Source organism: Drosophila nasuta, chromosome 2R (assembly GCF_023558535.2).
Source record: "Drosophila nasuta strain 15112-1781.00 chromosome 2R, ASM2355853v1, whole genome shotgun sequence".
NCBI classification, from domain to species: domain Eukaryota; kingdom Metazoa; phylum Arthropoda; class Insecta; order Diptera; family Drosophilidae; genus Drosophila; species Drosophila nasuta.
Genome location: NC_083456.1, coordinates 17,931,655 through 17,948,697, shown reverse-complemented (window position 1 = coordinate 17,948,697; position 17,043 = coordinate 17,931,655). Strand labels below are relative to the sequence as shown.

The 17,043-nt window shown below is 41.3% G+C and overlaps 10 protein-coding genes across 11 annotated transcripts; 8 read left to right on the top strand and 2 right to left on the bottom strand.

The window, feature by feature from the left end:
* The first annotated feature begins 845 nt into the window (after nucleotides 1–845).
* Nucleotides 846–1,523, top strand: LOC132786219 (general odorant-binding protein 99a-like). The gene is made up of 2 exons (XM_060792683.1): nucleotides 846–974; nucleotides 1,058–1,523. The coding sequence occupies exons 1-2, from the start codon at nucleotides 933–935 to the stop codon at nucleotides 1,466–1,468; spliced, it is 453 nt and encodes a 150-aa protein (XP_060648666.1). The 5' UTR covers nucleotides 846–932; the 3' UTR covers nucleotides 1,469–1,523.
* An 89-nt stretch (nucleotides 1,524–1,612) lies between these two features.
* On the top strand, nucleotides 1,613–2,322 carry LOC132786220 (general odorant-binding protein 99a-like). The gene is made up of 2 exons (XM_060792684.1): nucleotides 1,613–1,780; nucleotides 1,851–2,322. Exons 1-2 carry the CDS (start codon nucleotides 1,739–1,741, stop codon nucleotides 2,232–2,234), a joined length of 426 nt encoding a protein of 141 aa, XP_060648667.1. The 5' UTR covers nucleotides 1,613–1,738; the 3' UTR covers nucleotides 2,235–2,322.
* Nucleotides 2,323–2,478: 156 nt separating this feature from the next.
* LOC132786218 (general odorant-binding protein 99a-like) lies at nucleotides 2,479–3,984 on the top strand. Of its 2 annotated transcripts, XR_009632422.1 has the most exons (3): nucleotides 2,479–2,720; nucleotides 2,792–3,518; nucleotides 3,590–3,667. XR_009632422.1 is itself a non-coding variant. In XM_060792681.1 (2 exons), exons 1-2 carry the CDS (start codon nucleotides 3,414–3,416, stop codon nucleotides 3,971–3,973), a joined length of 489 nt encoding a protein of 162 aa, XP_060648664.1. In that variant the 5' UTR covers nucleotides 3,217–3,413; the 3' UTR covers nucleotides 3,974–3,984. The 2 variants fall into 2 exon arrangements, 1 of the variants encoding a protein (XP_060648664.1); XM_060792681.1 differs by lacking the exon at nucleotides 2,479–2,720 and having other exon boundaries at nucleotides 3,217–3,518; nucleotides 3,590–3,984.
* A 276-nt stretch (nucleotides 3,985–4,260) lies between these two features.
* Nucleotides 4,261–4,776, top strand: LOC132785124 (uncharacterized). The gene is made up of 2 exons (XM_060791117.1): nucleotides 4,261–4,312; nucleotides 4,393–4,776. Exons 1-2 carry the CDS (start codon nucleotides 4,271–4,273, stop codon nucleotides 4,774–4,776), a joined length of 426 nt encoding a protein of 141 aa, XP_060647100.1. The 5' UTR covers nucleotides 4,261–4,270.
* Nucleotides 4,777–5,161: 385 nt separating this feature from the next.
* On the top strand, nucleotides 5,162–5,741 carry LOC132786835 (uncharacterized). Its single transcript, XM_060793527.1, has 2 exons — nucleotides 5,162–5,223; nucleotides 5,291–5,741. Exons 1-2 carry the CDS (start codon nucleotides 5,182–5,184, stop codon nucleotides 5,663–5,665), a joined length of 417 nt encoding a protein of 138 aa, XP_060649510.1. The 5' UTR covers nucleotides 5,162–5,181; the 3' UTR covers nucleotides 5,666–5,741.
* A 1,079-nt stretch (nucleotides 5,742–6,820) lies between these two features.
* On the top strand, nucleotides 6,821–7,429 carry LOC132786593 (uncharacterized). Its single transcript, XM_060793154.1, has 2 exons — nucleotides 6,821–6,902; nucleotides 6,974–7,429. Exons 1-2 carry the CDS (start codon nucleotides 6,846–6,848, stop codon nucleotides 7,364–7,366), a joined length of 450 nt encoding a protein of 149 aa, XP_060649137.1. The 5' UTR covers nucleotides 6,821–6,845; the 3' UTR covers nucleotides 7,367–7,429.
* Nucleotides 7,430–7,469: 40 nt separating this feature from the next.
* Nucleotides 7,470–11,055, bottom strand: LOC132786592 (head-specific guanylate cyclase). The gene is made up of 5 exons (XM_060793153.1): nucleotides 10,903–11,055; nucleotides 9,748–10,019; nucleotides 9,232–9,472; nucleotides 7,834–9,179; nucleotides 7,470–7,776 (listed from the first exon to the last, which is right to left on the bottom strand). The coding sequence occupies exons 2-5, from the start codon at nucleotides 9,987–9,989 to the stop codon at nucleotides 7,572–7,574; spliced, it is 2,034 nt and encodes a 677-aa protein (XP_060649136.1). The 5' UTR covers nucleotides 9,990–10,019; nucleotides 10,903–11,055; the 3' UTR covers nucleotides 7,470–7,571.
* Nucleotides 11,056–11,765: 710 nt separating this feature from the next.
* LOC132785355 (lysoplasmalogenase TMEM86A) lies at nucleotides 11,766–13,676 on the top strand. The gene is made up of 4 exons (XM_060791423.1): nucleotides 11,766–12,017; nucleotides 12,637–12,806; nucleotides 12,934–13,124; nucleotides 13,188–13,676. The coding sequence occupies exons 1-4, from the start codon at nucleotides 11,997–11,999 to the stop codon at nucleotides 13,502–13,504; spliced, it is 699 nt and encodes a 232-aa protein (XP_060647406.1). The 5' UTR covers nucleotides 11,766–11,996; the 3' UTR covers nucleotides 13,505–13,676.
* A 351-nt stretch (nucleotides 13,677–14,027) lies between these two features.
* On the top strand, nucleotides 14,028–15,239 carry LOC132785354 (mitotic checkpoint protein BUB3). Its single transcript, XM_060791422.1, has 2 exons — nucleotides 14,028–14,316; nucleotides 14,377–15,239. Exons 1-2 carry the CDS (start codon nucleotides 14,125–14,127, stop codon nucleotides 15,163–15,165), a joined length of 981 nt encoding a protein of 326 aa, XP_060647405.1. The 5' UTR covers nucleotides 14,028–14,124; the 3' UTR covers nucleotides 15,166–15,239.
* Nucleotides 15,237–17,009, bottom strand: LOC132785353 (pickpocket protein 19). The gene is made up of 5 exons (XM_060791421.1): nucleotides 16,169–17,009; nucleotides 15,963–16,115; nucleotides 15,780–15,915; nucleotides 15,538–15,727; nucleotides 15,237–15,477 (listed from the first exon to the last, which is right to left on the bottom strand). The coding sequence occupies exons 1-5, from the start codon at nucleotides 16,988–16,990 to the stop codon at nucleotides 15,237–15,239; spliced, it is 1,542 nt and encodes a 513-aa protein (XP_060647404.1). The 5' UTR covers nucleotides 16,991–17,009.
* Between the last annotated feature and the right edge of the window lie 34 nt (nucleotides 17,010–17,043).

The following is a 17,043-nucleotide window of genomic DNA, read 5'->3' as shown; positions in this document are numbered from 1 at the left end:
TTCTGACAGTAAAATTGGGAAAATAGTATTTGTTCCGCAGAATTAGTTGGCGGACGATTTCATGTGAATTGACCGTGACACACCCTTCTTCCAACTCCTTAGCATGGGTCCTGATCAAAATTTGGGGGTTTTGACGAACCTTGCCCATTTTAAGGCGGTATGCTCGCTCGTCAATATCCATTTTTCGACCATTTCCACACTTTGCTTCCCGTTTTTCTTCATTTTCGGCTCGATTTGGAGCATTATAAATTATTTTTCGCGATACCCCAAGTAGCTCCACTAGCTAAGCTACAGATTTTCCAATTTGGTGACTATAATAAGTCAATTGGGTAACTTCATAAGTCAATCTAGCTCCAGTCATGTTAAATAATTTAAAAATCAGCTTTTTGACGAGTGCGTAGCAAAATTTCGCAATTGAATGAAAAGGAATGCCAAAATAGCGAATAGTGCAGAAGCATAGATAACAATAAAGTACAGTTTTTTCGAAAAATAGGACAAAACAGAATCGAAAACTAAAGTGTGTAAACACTTTCTTGACAGTGTCAAAAATGTGTAAACTTATATTTTGTTGATTTAAAATTTTCCCTTTCGTTATATTGTTTTTATTTTTGTACATACTAATTTGAAATTTGCTAAATAATAGATCTGCATTAAAAAAATATTGAAAAATAATAACTAAAGGCGTTATTTTTGCATGCAAAGTCAAAAAATATGTGTTTTTTTCAGTGTGTAAAGAGTTTCTTGACATACTGTATATTTCTATGTGGTCCTGAAAAACGCGAGAGAGCTTATCGTTGAACTTTTGCCCCATTTCAAGCTTACGATTTTACGTACGACACATATGGGCAACTGAGCTATAAATGTAGGCAGCCGAGTCGTTGGCCGTACAGTTTAAATATTTTACTGCGACTTGAAAGATTACCTATTCAGCCATGTTCAAGCATCTGATCGTTTGCCTAGCACTCTGCTCATTGGTAAGTTAAACACTGCAATTAAATCCGAAGCCGAAGAATTAGTGAAATAATTAAATCAACGACGATTTCATATTTACTAACAGGCCTATGCCACCGAATGGGTGCCAAAAACAGCTGAGGAAATCAAGACAATTCGTGGCGAATGCCTCACACAGCATCCATTGAAAGCAGAGCAGATCGCCAAGCTGAAGCAAGTGGAGTTCCCCGATGAGCCTGAGGTGCGTCAATATTTGCTGTGCACTGCCTTGAAGCTGGATATCTTCTGCACCTTCGAGGGTTATCATGCCGATCGTCTGGCCAAACAGTTCAAGATGGATCTGAGCGAGGAGGAAGCACTGCAAATCGCTCAGGGCTGTGTGGATAGCAACGAGCAAAAGAGCAGTTCCGATGAGTGGGCATTCCGTGGTCACAAGTGTCTGATGTCCAGCAAAATTGGCGATCGTGTTAGATCTTACATTAAGGCCCGACAGGCTGAGGCTGCTGCCAAGGCATAAAACGTAAATAAACTTTGTGTTTTTTTGTGATTGAACGAAAACTGTTGATAACGAATTTTATTTTTGTTTTTGATGAACGGCAACGGTTAGTCAAAATCTAGCAGTAGCTTTTTTACTTGTTCTACGTAGAAGTGAAATATGCCAGCTTATGGAGGAACTTTGACCCCATTTCAAGCTCACGATCTTATGTGCGACACATATAAATATAGGCAACCGATTCGTTGATCGTTTAGTTTCATTTTTTTATTCTGCTTTAACGGTTCCTATTCAATGTTCAAGTATTTTGTAGTTTGTCTAGCACTCTGCTCATTGGTAAGTAAAAGAGTGCAACTAAATCCGAAGCAATGGATAATTGAATGAACGATTTTAAATTTACTATCAGGCCGTTAGCGAACGGGTGCGAAAAAGTGGCAGTGAAATGAACGCGGATGTTAACAAATGCTTCAAAGAGCATCCATTGACTGCGGAGCAGATCGCCCAGTCAAAGCGGATGGAGTTACCCGATGAGCCTGAGATGCGTCCATTTCTGCTGTGCTTTTCCCTGGCGCTGGATATCTTCTCCATCCCCGAGGGGTTTCATGTCGATCGCCTGGATGATGTGATCGTTACGGATCTAGGTCATGACGAGAAACTGCAAATTATTCACAAATGCGTGGATAGTAACGAGCAGAAGAGTCCTGCCGATGAGTGGGCATTCCGTGTTTACAAGTGTCTTGATACCAGCAAAATTGGCGAACTTGCTAGAGCCAAAGTGGCTAAAGCCTAAAACCTAAATAAACTTGAACGAAAAATGTTAATTATTAATTTTGCATTTGTCGAAGGGGAATTTTACTAGATTATATATTCTGAACTAGATTTGATAGACGGGGCCATTTCAACCAAGTCCGTCTGTCTAGATCGCAAAAGCTATAAAGATAGACATACACACTGAAATAATAAAATTTCCATTTATTTTTATTAATTCATAAAGTATTAATTAATAAATAACTCTGAGCAGTGAAGGTTCCAAGGCTGTCAGAATTAGGGTGTATTTTTTTTAATTGTCCACATACAACTAAAATATGAGAGTTTATCGCTGAGATTTGACTTATTTTCAAGTTGACGATCTTATGTTATGTGAATCGGATGATGAGCTACATATAAATATAGACAGTCGAGCCCGTGGCTATTTAGTTTAACTTATCCCGCGATTCGAAAGAGTTCCGATCCTATGTTGACGTATTTCATAGTTTGTCTGGCACTTTGTTCATTGGTAAGTCAAAAAGTGTGATTAAATCGGAAACACTGAATATATTGGATTAATGATTTTGAATTTAATATCAGGTCTATGCTGATGGCAAATGGGTGCACCCCACTCGAGATGAATCTCTCAGTATTAGCGAGAAATGCCGTACTGAGCATCCATTGAAAGAGGAGCAGTTAGCAATAATAAAAACACAGATTTATTTCCCCGATGAGCCCGAAGTGCGTCAATATCTGTTATGTTATTACCAGATGCACGGTATCTTCAGCACACTCGAGGGTTTTCATCCTGATCGTTTGGCCGTCTGGACGAATATGGGTCTGAGCGAGGAGGAGGCACTGCAAATCGCTCAGGGCTGTGTGGATAGCAACGAGCAAAAGAGCAGTTCCGATGAGTGGGCATACCGTGGTCACAAGTGTATAATGTCCAGCAAAATTGGCGATCGTCATAGGGCTTTTCTTAAGGCCCCACCGGCTGAGGCTGCTGCCAAGGCATAAAACGTAAATAAACTTTGTGTTTTTTTGTGATTGAACGAAAACTGTTGATAACGAATTTTATTTTTGTTTTTGATGAACGGCAACGGTTAGTCAAAATCTAGCAGTAGCTTTTTTACTTGTTCTACGTAGAAGTGAAATATGCCAGCTTATGGAGGAACTTTGACCCCATTTCAAGCTCACGATCTTATGTGCGACAGATACAAATATGGGTCTGAGTCGTTGGTCGTTTAGTTTCATTTTTTTATTCTGCTTTAACGGTTCCTATTCAATGTTCAAGTATTTTGTAGTTTGTCTAGCACTCTGCTCATTGGTAAGTAAAATAGTGAAATGAAATTCGAATCAATGGATATATTGATTGAACGATTTTAAACCTACTATCAGGCCGATGGCGAACGGGTTCAAGAAAGTGGGAGTGAAATCATCCCGAATATTGAAAAATGCATCAAAGAGTATCCATTGACTGCGGAGGTGATCGCCCAGATAAAGCGGATGGAGATACCCGATTTGCCTGAGATGCGTCCATTTCTGCTGTGCCTTTCCCTGGCGATGGATATCTTCTTCATCCCCGAGGGGTTTGATGTCGATCGCCTGGATGATGTGATCGTTACGGATCTAAGTCAAGACGAGAAACTGCAAATTATCCACAAATGCGTGGATCGTAACGAGCAGAAGAGTCCTGCCGGTGAGTGGGCATTCCGTGTTCACAAGTGTCTTGTTACCAGTAAAATTGGCGATCTTGCTAGAGCCAAAGTGGCTAAAGCCTAAAACCTAAATAAACTTGAACGAAAAATGTTAATTATTAATTTTCCATTTGTCGAAGGGCAATTTTACTAGATTATATATTATATATATTATATTTTTCAAACAAGTCCGTCTGTATAGATCAGAATTAGGGCGTAGTTTTTTTTAATTGTCCACGTACAACTAAAATATGAGAGCTTATCGCTAAATTTTGGCTTGTTTCCAATGTTATGTGAATCGGCTGATGAGCAACATATAAATGTAGGCAACCGATTGGTTGATCGTTTAGTCTAATTTTTTTTACTGTGCTTATACGATTCAATGTTCAAGTATTTTGTAGTTTGTCTAGCACTCTGCTCATTGGTAAGTAAAAGACTGCAATTAAATCCGAAGCAATGGATGTAAAATGGATATTGAATGAACCATTTTACATCTACTATCAGGCCGTTAGCGAACGGGTGCGAAAAAGTGGGAGTGAAATTAATGCGGATGTTAAAAAATGCTTCAAAGAGCATCCATTGAACGCAGAGCAGACTGCCCAGATAAAGCTGATGGAGATACCCGATGTGCCTGAGGTGCGTCCATTTCTGCTGTGCTTTTCCCTGGCGCTGGATATCTTCTCCATCCGCGAGGGGTTTCATGTCGAACGCATGCGCGATCTGATCCTCACGGATCTGAGTGATGACGAGAAACTGCAAATTATCCACAAATGCGTGGATAGTAACGAGCAGAAGAGTCCTGTCGGTGAGTGGACATTCCGTGTTCACAAGTGTCTTGTTACCAGCAAAATTGGCGGTCTTGCTAAAGCCAAAAAGGCTAAGGCCTAAGACCCAAATAAACTTGAATGAATAATGTTAATTATTAATTTTGCATTTGTCGAGGGCAGCTTTAATAGATTAGAGCAGATGGAACTAGCATCGACAGACAAGCCAAGTCCGTCCGTCTCCATATGAACATCTAGATCGCAAAAGCTATAAAGATAGACACCTACACTGAAATAATAAAATGTAATAACTCAAACGAAGGTTCTAAGGCGGTCAGAATTAGGGTGTAGTTTTTTAATTGTCCACGTACAACTAAAATATGCAAGCTTATCGCTGAATTTTGTTTTATTTTCAAGTTGACGATCCTATGTTATGTGAATCGGATGATGAGCTGCATATAAATATAGGCAGTCGAGCCCTTGGCTATTTAGTTTAACTTTTTCCGCGATTCGAAAGAGTTCCTATTCAATGTTCAAGTATTTCATTGTTTGCCTAGCACTCTGTTCATTGGTAAGTAAAGGATATGAGATGCGAAGCAATGGATATGTTGAATAAGCGATTTTAAATCTACTATCAGGCCGTTAGCGAACAGGGGCTAAGTAAACTCGATGTGGGTTTTGTCAAATGTTTCATGGAGAATTCGTTGACTGCGGAGCAGATCGCCCAGATAATGCGGAAGGAGTTTCCCGATGAGCCCGAGGTGCGTCCTCTTCTGCTGTGCCTTTCTCAGGCGCTGCATATCTTCTCCATCTCAGAGGGGTTTGACATCGATCTCCTGGTCAAGGGGCTCTTCAAGAATCTGAGTAAAGAAGAGAAACAGCAAATTATCCACAAATGCGTGGATAGTAACGAGCAGAAGAGTCCTGCCGATGAGTGGGTATTCCGTGTGCACAAGTGTCTTTATATAAGCGACACTGGCGATCTTGCTAGAGCCAAAAAGGCTGAAGCCTAAAACCTAAATAAACTTGAATGAAAAATTTTAATTATTAATTTTGCATTTTTCGAAGGCAGCTTTAATAGATTAGAGCAGACGGACCCCATAAAATATATATGTATATTCTGAACTAGCATCGACAGACAAAACAAGTCCGTCCGTCCGTCCATATGAACATCTAGATCGCAAAAGCTATAAAGATGGACACACAAACTGAAATAATAAAATTTGTATTTATTTTTATCAATTTATAAAGTATTAATCAATTAATAACTCTGACCAGCAGAGGTTCTGAGGCTGCCAGAATTAGGGTGTATTTTTATACCCGCTACCCATAGGGTAGAAGGGTATTATAACTTTGTGCCGGAAGGAAATGTATGTAACAGGTAGAAGGAGGCATCTCCGACCCTATAAAGTATATATATTCTTGATCAGCGTCAACAGCCGAGACGATCTAGCCATGTCCGTCTGTCCGTCTGTGTGTCTGTGTGTCTGTCCGTCTGTGTGTCTGTCCGTCTGTCCGTATGAACACCTAGATCTCAGAGACTATAAGAGATAGAGATATAATTTTTTTTCGACAGCATTTGTTATGTTTGCACTCAGATCAAGTTTGTTTTAAATTTTTGCCACGCCCACTTCCGCCCCTGCAAATCAAAAAAATCGAATAACAAGCGTAACTTTAGAGTTACAGCTGCGAGTTTTGGTATATACAATAATAACTATAGTAGTTATGATTCCTGAAAATTTGGTTACGATCAGATAAAAATTGTGGAAGTTATTCAAGAAATACTTTTGTATGAGCAAAAACGCCCATTTACTGGGGGTTAGATGCTTTGGCTGACAATCTGGTATATTGTGCCGTCTATGGTATATTTTGAATGCGATACTATATCGATATACCAAATATACCGTTTGGTATATTTTTAGTATTTTTGTAGTATATTCGGTATATTTTGAGAAAAATACCGCAAAGTATTTCAAAATGGGTAGCGGGTATCTCACAGTCGAGTACACTCGACTGTAGCTTTCTTACTTGTTTTTAATTGTCCACGTACATCTAAAATATGCGAGCTTATCGCTGAGATTTGATTTATTTTCAAGTTGACGATCTTATGTTATGTGCATCGGATGATGAGCTGCATATAAATATAGGCAACCGAGCCTGTGGCTATTTAGTTTAACTTTTCCCGCGATTCGAATGAGTTCCGATTCTATGTTCAAGTATTTCATATTTTGTCTGGCACTCTGTTCATTGGTATGTCAAAGAGTGTGACTAAATCTGAAACACTGAATATATTGGATTAGTGATTTTGAATCTAATATCAGGTCTATGCTGATGGCGAATGGGTGCCAAAAACGTCATATGAAGCTTACAGGATCATGCAGCAATGCCTTTCTGAGCATCCATTCAACAAGGAGCAGTTAGCGATGATAATGCAGAATTTTTTTTTCCCCAATGAGCCCGAAGTGCGTCAACATCTGTTATGTTATTACCAGATGCACGGTCTCTTCAGCACACTCGAGGGCTTTCATCCCGATCGTGTGGCCAAAATTGAGAAGTTGGATCTGAACGAGGAGGAAGTTCTGCAAATTGCCCAGGGCTGTGTGGATAGAAACGAACAGAAGAGTCCAGCCGATGAGTGGGTATTCCGTTTTCACATATGTTTGATGTCCAGCAAAGTTGGCGATCGAGCAAAAATCATAAATAACATAGTATAAGGGCATGAAAGAGGAGCATGGTGAAAATTTGCAAATATATAAATAAAATCGAAAGATTCATGCATGGACTAATTAATTGTTTTAAGTGCTTGAACGCAACATCTTGACAGCAGAATTTATTTTTGGCTTTGTTAAAGGGCAAACATAATTAGACTACATGTGCATTGAACTACGATTAGGTGCCGGCTGAGCAAGTGACTCGATCTTAAGCATCGCCGCCCTCCGATATGGTCTTCATAGCAGCATTAATGTGCTCGTCCAGGGGCAGATCTGTTTCGAGCGTTGGATTGCGGAAACCCTCCAGGAAATAACAGGTGCCATTGCCATTCGAGTTGGGAAACTCTTTGGGCAGAAATGAGGGATCCCTTGGCTGCAAATCAAAGGCGAATCCCTCGTGCTTGGTAAGCCAACTGCAATAAGAATGCAAAACATTTAATAAACTGTTGATGTTTAATAGGATCACATACTTCTTGGTTGTCGGACTGACATTGATCTTCAATGCCTCGCTGCTCGACTCGAACTTGTTGGCAATGGTCACGTTGTGGCCAAAGAGACAATATCGGGGCATCTTGCGACCGACAACACCAGCGAGCACTGTGCCCGTATGGAGACCAATGCGCATTTTGATTTGTTCGCCGTCATGGGTAATGTGCTTGGAGCACGCGCTAATCATCTTCAGCGCCATCCAGGCGACCTTGTGGGCATCATAGATGGAGGCACGATGCAAGCCGCTGGCCACACAATAAGCATCGCCAATGGTCTCCACCTTGTACACATCAAAGAAGTCACAGAACTCATCAAAGTCCTTGTACAAACCCTCCAGCATGCTGATCACCATGAAGGGAGTGGCCCGCGAACAGATGCTGGTGAAGCCAACGATATCGCTGAAGAGTATGGTAACATCTGGATAGGTCTTGGCATCGATTGAGGAGCCCAGCCATAGCTTCTCGGCAATCTCAGCCGGAAAGATCAAATGCAAGAGGCTGACGTTCTTCTTGCGCTCCTTGGTCACTGCCGAATTGGCCTCTTCGATGCTGCTCTTCAGCTTGTCCATGCGACGACGCAGACCATCCTGAGCACGCGCCTGTTCACCGACTAGAATCACCTCACGTGTGGCATCGTGCAACGGAATGTCCGAGATAAAAAGTCCATTGCAAGTGAGACCATCCAAGCCATCCAAAAACGGTGAACCAATGAACAGCAGCGAATTTGATTCCGGACAATGTACCATCTGACCCTTGATCTCCAGTCCCATGGCGGGGAAATCAGTTGCGCCCGGTGGACACTTCAGGCCAATCAGAAAGGGAGTGTAGGTGCGTCGCACAATCTCACGAAACTTCATGGTCAAGCCCTTAGGACGCTTGAAGTCAAAGTAGGTGCTGGCCTGGCAGCCAAAGTCCGCCAGATATGGCTTGTAGAGCTTGCTGAACCCACGTCCCAGTTGCACCAGCTCCAGCTGCTCGTTCATTATGAAATGCCAGGGAAACATCTTGCAGAAGCTTGACGAATTCATCTGCAGATCGGATGCATTTGCCGAATTACTCCGCTGCACAGTTTCATGCGGCTTAGTGGGCACCAACGGACGTCCCAGCTGCAGCGTCTGGGAGCTGTCCTTGACCAGCGAGAAGAGATAACGATAACGTCGCGCATCGCCCTCAACTGGTTCGATTTTGATATTCACATCCACCTTGTAGAGCATGCGAGTGAGCGCCTTGAGGGAACCAAGCAGCAGCCAAGCAATCACTGGTCGCTCCGAGGTGAAGATTAATTCACCATCACCGGCACACACGAATCCCGTGTCGGTAACATCGTCCTTTGTAAATTGAAGTTAATTTCAACTATAGAGTCTGCAGTATATTATTTACCTCTTGTAGTTTCAGCACATCGTAGACACCATCCAGGGAGCCGAGAAACTCTTGCAAATCGGTGCCCAGGCAGCGGAAGGCTCGCTCGATAATGCCAGTGCAGCAGCAGGTGATCAGCTCTTCGCCTAACAGCACCAGAATCTCGCTGGCACTGGCCTCGTCCATCTTGAGCAGCAGCTCTTGTATATCGCCCAGATAATCATAGTTGGCGCAGCTCTTGAAGATCTTCGGATCCAGTTTACTGTGAATAAAGAGTGTTAATAACATATCTCAACTTAAAGCAAATATTGCAATTGTATAATTGTTTTCACAACTTTTTAGCAAATTGCCAGAGATTTTTTTTTAAAAAACAAAACATTTAAATTTTCAAATGCTGTGAAATTTGCTAACGAAAACAAAAGTAAGAATATTTACAAAGTTAATAATTATTTCACAATGTTCAAATGAATGAAAAATTAATGAAAAAACTAATTTTTAAAATATTATATTTAAAAAAATAATTATATTATTGCTTACAGCTTATGTATGTTAGGCCAACTCTGACGATACTTGGCCACCAGAGAGGTGACGGCCGTGTTGAGATCCTCATTAGATGGCGCAGTCAACAGCTGTATGGCCATCTGCAGATGGGTCAGCGTCAATGCATCGTCGGACAACGAGAGCTCCTCATCCTCCAGATTCCAATGGGTGCCCGGCTCGGCAATGACCGATGGCTGACGCGACAAAGAGTCAGCACGACGAAAGAAAGGACACGCCATGTTGCGTGTATTTATCGAGCAAATTGATTGCTATCAAATATGACAAGAAGAACAAATTGCAATTTAGGCCAATACTTCGATTGTAGTCATTGTTAATGGAGACTGTTCAAAGTAGAACACTGGAATTATAGTAGATACTGTTTGTTCATGATGTCAGCGTTCTAAGCTGTGCAAAAAGTTCTTCAAGTTCAACGTGCACTTATGTGAGCACACACACACACACCTACACAGTCATGTATGTATGTATATATGGGAGCCACCCACTGCCCCATTAAACCATGGCCATTAGCCATCGCTGAGCGTCCGTTGTGCGCTTTCTCGAGTGACTGCAGAAATCTCCATCACTTTCTTTTGTCTCGAGTTTCTCCCTGGAGGTCAAAAGTGTGTGCCTTTGTCTGTGTGTGTTGTGTGTACTCAGCATGTGCCAACGCTCGCATTTACTTTCATTACAAGCAACCCATTAGCATAATACACTTCTTAGCTAATTTATAACTTATACGCCATGTCTGCCGGAGGTCAGCTTTACCTTTCTCTTGACATATTGCGAATTAACACGAAAAAATAATTGCTCAAAAAATTTAGGATTCAAAAGGGTTAAGGGATGCATATGAATTATTCATAAATTTTGCATGTATTTATGCAAAAACTCTAATGATATTTAGCATGAAATCAGATTCATGTGTTTTTGCTGTTATGCAAAAGTATTGCATACTTTAAGGCAGAAGAAAAATTGTATTGTGTGGTAGCTGTCACCCACTAAAGTTAGTTCGTTGAGTAGATTGCATTGAAAAAAAAATGGAATTGTAAATCAAAAGGAGCACCTCATCACAATGGATACACAATTTTTCCACTACTGACCAACAATTTAACTGGGCATTATGCACACATACACACATTTAATTCAGTCGCTTACCTGATTCTTTAATTACAGGTTTATTTTTATTTTTCTGTCGGGCTGTCAGCAATTTTTAAGCAATTGCCATACCTCTTAGTCAATATTTAATGTGTTGGAATTTAATAAAATGTGTCCTGAAACAACCTCCGAGTTTTTCATACGCCTGAAAAATGCCACAACTTAAAAAGGAATAAGCTCTGAGAAAATAGCACGGAAAAAGCTTGTTACACATTTTGCAAAAGCTTTAAGCTTGCACGTTGCAGTGAAAGTGTACAGCGATTGTTGCATTGTTTTGAATTTGCTATCACAAAGTCATAAAAAGAGAGAGAGAGCAGCGTGACAGCGCACGCTACATTTGTTTGCACGACTGTGCGCATGACGTACTCTAAAATTGGATTGTGTTATTTGCAAAGCTCGTATGTGGGGTCATATGCCCCACAAACAGTAGCGCATTGTTTTAAGCAATTAACCTGTTGCGTGAGCAAAATTCTTCTTGCTGTTGTCTGTACCTTGTGTTCTTGCTCTGACTCTCTGATATTTTGGCACTCACTCTCCCTACGCTTTGCGTCGCGTGTACTCTCTCACTGTTGTTTGCTGGTGTGCTTTTTGGCGCTCTTGCGCTTCACAAAGAAAGGTACAGCAAGAAAAAGGTAAAGAAAAGACAGTAAAAACAATCAATTTGCCTGTTGTGTATCTGCCTGAATGCTGCTGCTTATGCTGCACATGGTCTGCCAAAGTAAGAATATGTGTGTGTGTGTATATATATATGTCTGACCGGCACTTACACTCACGCAGCGTACTCTCGGCAGCGACGCGAACCGTCACCGAGGCAGCGTTGATGGACCGGGGGTGATGGCGATGGCGATGGCAATCAAAGTCGAAGCCAACCTAACCGCCGTCCAGCCAAATGAGAAATGATACGTTTTGATTCAGTGTATTGACGTTGGTCAAAAGTGCGCAACGTGTGTCTGCCAGTGGCCGGTTGGATATTTGTACATATTACATTACGAGTGCTAAATAAGTGGCTTCTCAATCGTGCGAAACGGCAGCTTGTATTAACTTTTGCAATTACTTACAAGTGACATCGCGGAAATTTCGACTAAGCGTCAATTATGAGCAATTCACTGCTGTTTGTAAGTGTGATTTAGTTATTTTTAAATTATAATCTCGACTCAGTGTGGAGGAAAGAGAAATGAGTGAAATGCGATATCAACGTCGTTGCGACATTTGCATTGCATTGCATTGTTTGCCTTTGTTTTCCATTCCACTCGCGACGCAGCTAAAATTGTTTTTTATGTGTACGATAGAAGTTCAAATAATTTTGTGTATGTATGTGTTTGCTTGTGTGTGTGTGTGTGCTCGCACCTTGTATACGGCACAGATGCTTTATCTAACCGCAAAAAAAAGTAAAACGAATGTGGAGCTTTTGTCCTTGACCTTGCTCACTATATCTCTTCTCCTCTGTGCACTCTCGCTCTCTCTCACATTTTGACTCTCTTTCTCCCTCCTTCTCTCAATTGGTATCTCTCTGGATAAGCTGATGAAAGCTCGCGCAGTATGAAAGTAAAAGTGTTTTTATTTATTCAAGAACATATTATGCAAATTAAATGCAGATGTGACATGAGAGTTGCTAACCACTTAATCTAATCACCTTTAAGACTTGTGCACATTATCGCTTTTTTAGACCCCCAATTGTTGATAATCGACTATCGCTAATCGCTTAATATAATATTTTATTTTATAATCTTTAAGGCCAAAGCCCAAAGCGTGAAGCTAATACCTTTTTTTCTAAGTGTGGTGCTTTACTTTTCGCTTGTTCGTAAAGACCCTCAAGGAGAACTATGGACAACTGTGCTCAAATGCCTGCCAATTGTGGCATTGGCGTTATATGTTTTGATCAAAGGATTTGCGCTCAATAAACAGTAAGAATTATAGCTATAACTTCTACTATATATTAATTTGATTTTTTTTAACAATAAGGGAGTAACTAGAAATTCGAGGTTGTTATATTTCTTTTTGAATTTTATTATATTATTAATATTTTCTTAGCTACCGTCGCTCGCAGTTAATACTTCTTGGCCTAGTGTTTTCCTGTGGTGGTGATGCATTGCTCAATATTAATTTGTTTCCCTTTGGAATGGTCTCCTTTGGCGTGGCCCACATATTCTACATCAGCGCTTTTGGCTGGCAGCCACTTAAATGGCTTCTGGGATTATGTCTCTATGTGCCGGTAACAATTTGTGAGTAAATTTATGACTGTTATTTATTTATTTTGCACTTTATATAATTTATATTCGTTGCAGTTGTGATTTTTGTGGCGAAGTATCTAGATGAGATATTGATCATAGGCGTGCCCATTTATTGTGTGCTGATTTCAACTATGCTGTGGCGCTCCTTGGCACGTGCAGTGGATGTCAAGAGTTTCCTGACCATTTTCTGTGCCATGGGTTCTGCATTATTCGTCATCTCCGATGCACTAATTGCAGTGACAATGTTTTTGAGTGTGCCATTGCCTGGAGCACGTCTGCAAATCATGATTACTTACTATATTGCCCAATTTGCCATTGCGTTGAGCACTGCCGATGATGGACCTGCGCCAAAATTAAAAAAACAAAATTAAACAACAAAAATAACTCCGTTAAATGCTCAACGAGAATTCATAACCAAACTATAACCACCAATATAAGTACTTCCAAAATATTAGCGTAATAGTTTATGCCATTTAGTAGTGATAGTTATTGTTTGTTGAAAATAAAAACAAAACAAAATGCCAATTTCAAAATGAATTTAAATTTAACCGCCGTGTCTTCCGTAGTTTTATAGCTGCCAGCTTATTTTTGTGTTTGTGCAAAACAGAGCTATTAATTTTGGGGTGACCATACTAATAAATTAGCCGGCATACATTTTTTGTACATTTTGAAATCGATAGTAGGTCTGTATCTTCTTTTAAACGTATAATTTAGAAATTTTGTTTATTGTCTTACCCCAAATAATAAGACTGCTTCAAGAAACTCTATTTTATTACAGAAATGCTGAAATCCATAAAAATACATGAATTGATGCGTTTATAACTTGGCTAAAAAAGTATCGATGTTGGTTAGAAAAATCGATGTTTTAAGAAATTTAAAAAAATTTCGGTACATCAATAATGTTATCGATGTGTCGCCACCTCTATTGCAGCACAGCAATCGACGCTTGTCAATTTATTAATTGTTAATATTTTAAGTTAAAAATACCGAGATGGGACCGTCCGAATTTAAATTGAATAACCCGCCCGAGGATCTCATATCGGCAGTGAAATTCGGCTGCAAATCAAATCAGTATCTGGCGGCATCCTCCTGGGACGGCACGCTTCGCTTTTACGATGTGGCGGCAAACTCAATGCGCCAAAAGTTTGTGCAAGATGCCCCTATTCTGGACTGTGCCTTTATGGTAAGTACTTCTACTCAATAAATACCTTGTTTGCGGTATGCTTAATCTCACATTCAACAGGATATTGTACATGTGGTCAGCGGTGGCCTGGACAATCAACTGCGTCTCTACGATGTGAACACACAAGCTGAGACTCTGGTAGGCGCCCACGACGAGCCAATTCGTTGTGTGGAACATGCAGAGTATGTGAATGGTATCTTGACTGGCAGCTGGGACAAGAATGTAAAGCTGTGGGACATGCGAGAGAAACGCTGTGTGGGTTGCTTTGAACAGAACAACGGCAAGGTTTATTCCATGTCGGTGATTGACGAGAAGATTGTGGTGGCCACATCGGATCGCAAAGTGCTTATTTGGGATTTGCGGAAGACAGACAGCTACATCATGAAGCGCGAATCATCGCTGAAGTATCAAACCCGCTGCATTCGATTGTTCCCCAACAAGGAGGGTTATGTCATGTCATCGATTGAGGGTCGAGTGGCTGTCGAATATCTGGATCATGATCCTGAAGTGCAGCGTCGCAAATTCGCTTTCAAATGCCATCGCAACAGGGAGCAGAACATTGAGCAAATCTATCCAGTGAATGCGCTCAGTTTTCACAATATTTATCACACATTTGCCACAGGCGGCTCGGATCGTATTGTTAACATTTGGGATGGTTTTAACAAGAAGCGTCTGTGTCAGTTCCATGAGTATGACACATCGATATCTTCGCTTAATTTCAGTAATGATGGCAGTGCTCTCGCCATCGGTTGTTCCTACTTGGATCAATTCACCGAACTGCCAGCTTCAGTGCCCCTTCCTGCGATTTATATACGTTACCCGACTGATCAGGAGACAAAGCAGAAGTAAGCTCAGACACAATTATAAAGCCTTTATATAGTAATAAACCACAAACGATTTATAATTTTACAACGAGTATTTTAGCGGCGTTTATATCCTAAAGACATTTTAGTGTATCCATCACTTAAGACCGTCCACAGTAACTTGGCCAGCACATAAACTAGCTCAGCAAAGCTTAGCGCCGAGGCGCCCACATATAGACCTAGAATACCACCAAATCCCGCCACCCAATCTGTAAATGTGTATTGCAGTTTCGTCTCGATCTTCGTTATCACACGCTGGCCATAGTAAACTTCTGTTCTGATGCGCGACATATTTACGCTGATGAATAAAAGAGCCAGTTTGAAGATTACTAGAGAGCTTGCGAATTTCAATACTTACAATTCCAGTTCGCGTACATTAAGCAGCATGTAATATTGTTGCTTATTGCAGCTATCGGGACAATCGCACAACTGACCCCTGCGGGGATCCTTGATGTACTTGTCTTGCCCCTTTATTTTCACATAGCCAAAGATATCGGCATGGCGATAAACACATTCAATGTCCAGCACGCCGCACTCACGTGATCCCTCTGCAAGTTGCACAGCACGATGAAACCGGGTTGAGCTGAAAGATTTACTTACCTATGGAGGGCAAGAATAGCGGCATTGTACAGTTGCAGTGATAGAGCATCGATGCCTGCAGGCAGACGGCAATGCAATTGTGATGACTGTAGGGCAGATCTGGATCCCCATAGGAGTAAAAGGGATTGCGTTCCTCCTAATAAAACATTTTGAGATGGGAACGGATTATGTCTGCTCACTTACCTCAAAGTAGCAATGTCGCTTGGAGGGAGGCATGAGAACAGCGTTCCTAGACGTCTCTATCAACAGTGGATCAATGGCCACAAAGTTCTCGGTATTCTCATATAGATGAAATATCACAGGCTGCGACCATTGGCGTGGCTGCTTGATCATAAGCTGCAAGGGAGTTGTTAGTAACATCATAGCTTTTTAACCCTATATTAACTCACATTCATAGAGAAGGGTACCTCGGTGCCCTTTCGCAAATATGAATCATTTAATCGCAGCGTGAACTGCAGACCAGAGCCTTCCCCAGCCTTGCTTATCTTGTAGGGATAAAACTCATTGATCAGTTTCTTATTGCGAGATTCATCCGAGATCAACGAATTGAAGACCAAGCACTGACCATTTTCTGTGCTTTCTGCTACAAAGAGTTGACAGCAATCGTAGCTGGTCTCATCGAAAACGCATGAGCTGCGCTCGAAGAGCTCATCGCAGCGATAAGCTAAATAACTGGCGAGTTTCGAGAGACTCAATTTAGCCAGTGATGAGAAATTTCGTCTCGACATTTCACCCATAGTTTCAAATTTGCCAAATGACACTTGCTCCATGCCAATGAGCAGCTGTCGAAAGGTTTCTCGCATCTCAGCATTCGCGTTGGAGGGCAGAAAGCGCTCAGCAGCTGTAGCGGCTCGCATCCAATTGACATGATTCCAGGGACAAATGGCAACGGCTGGAAATTCGATGCTATAAACCGGATGCTGTGTGGTCGCCACAAGACTAACCAACACCTGTTCGTTGTGGCGCATCTCCAATATGGAATAGGTACTAAGGAAACCCACAGAGGCCAACAGTACAATGATGAGCCAGAAGTATCGCACCCAAAAATGCTGCTCCTCAAAGGCATTTTGCAAGCCATGGATTGAAGAGTGTGCGAAGGAATTACGCAACATCTGGCCATACTTATCTCGCAGCGGATGACGATCGAAGCGTTGTAATCCCCGAGAAAATTTGGCTCGCGGTGCCACAAGTTCCTTGCTGTACAGCAACATTGCAACTGAATTAACGCTGTGGGGAGACTTTTCGTTGTATCAAAAACTTTTGC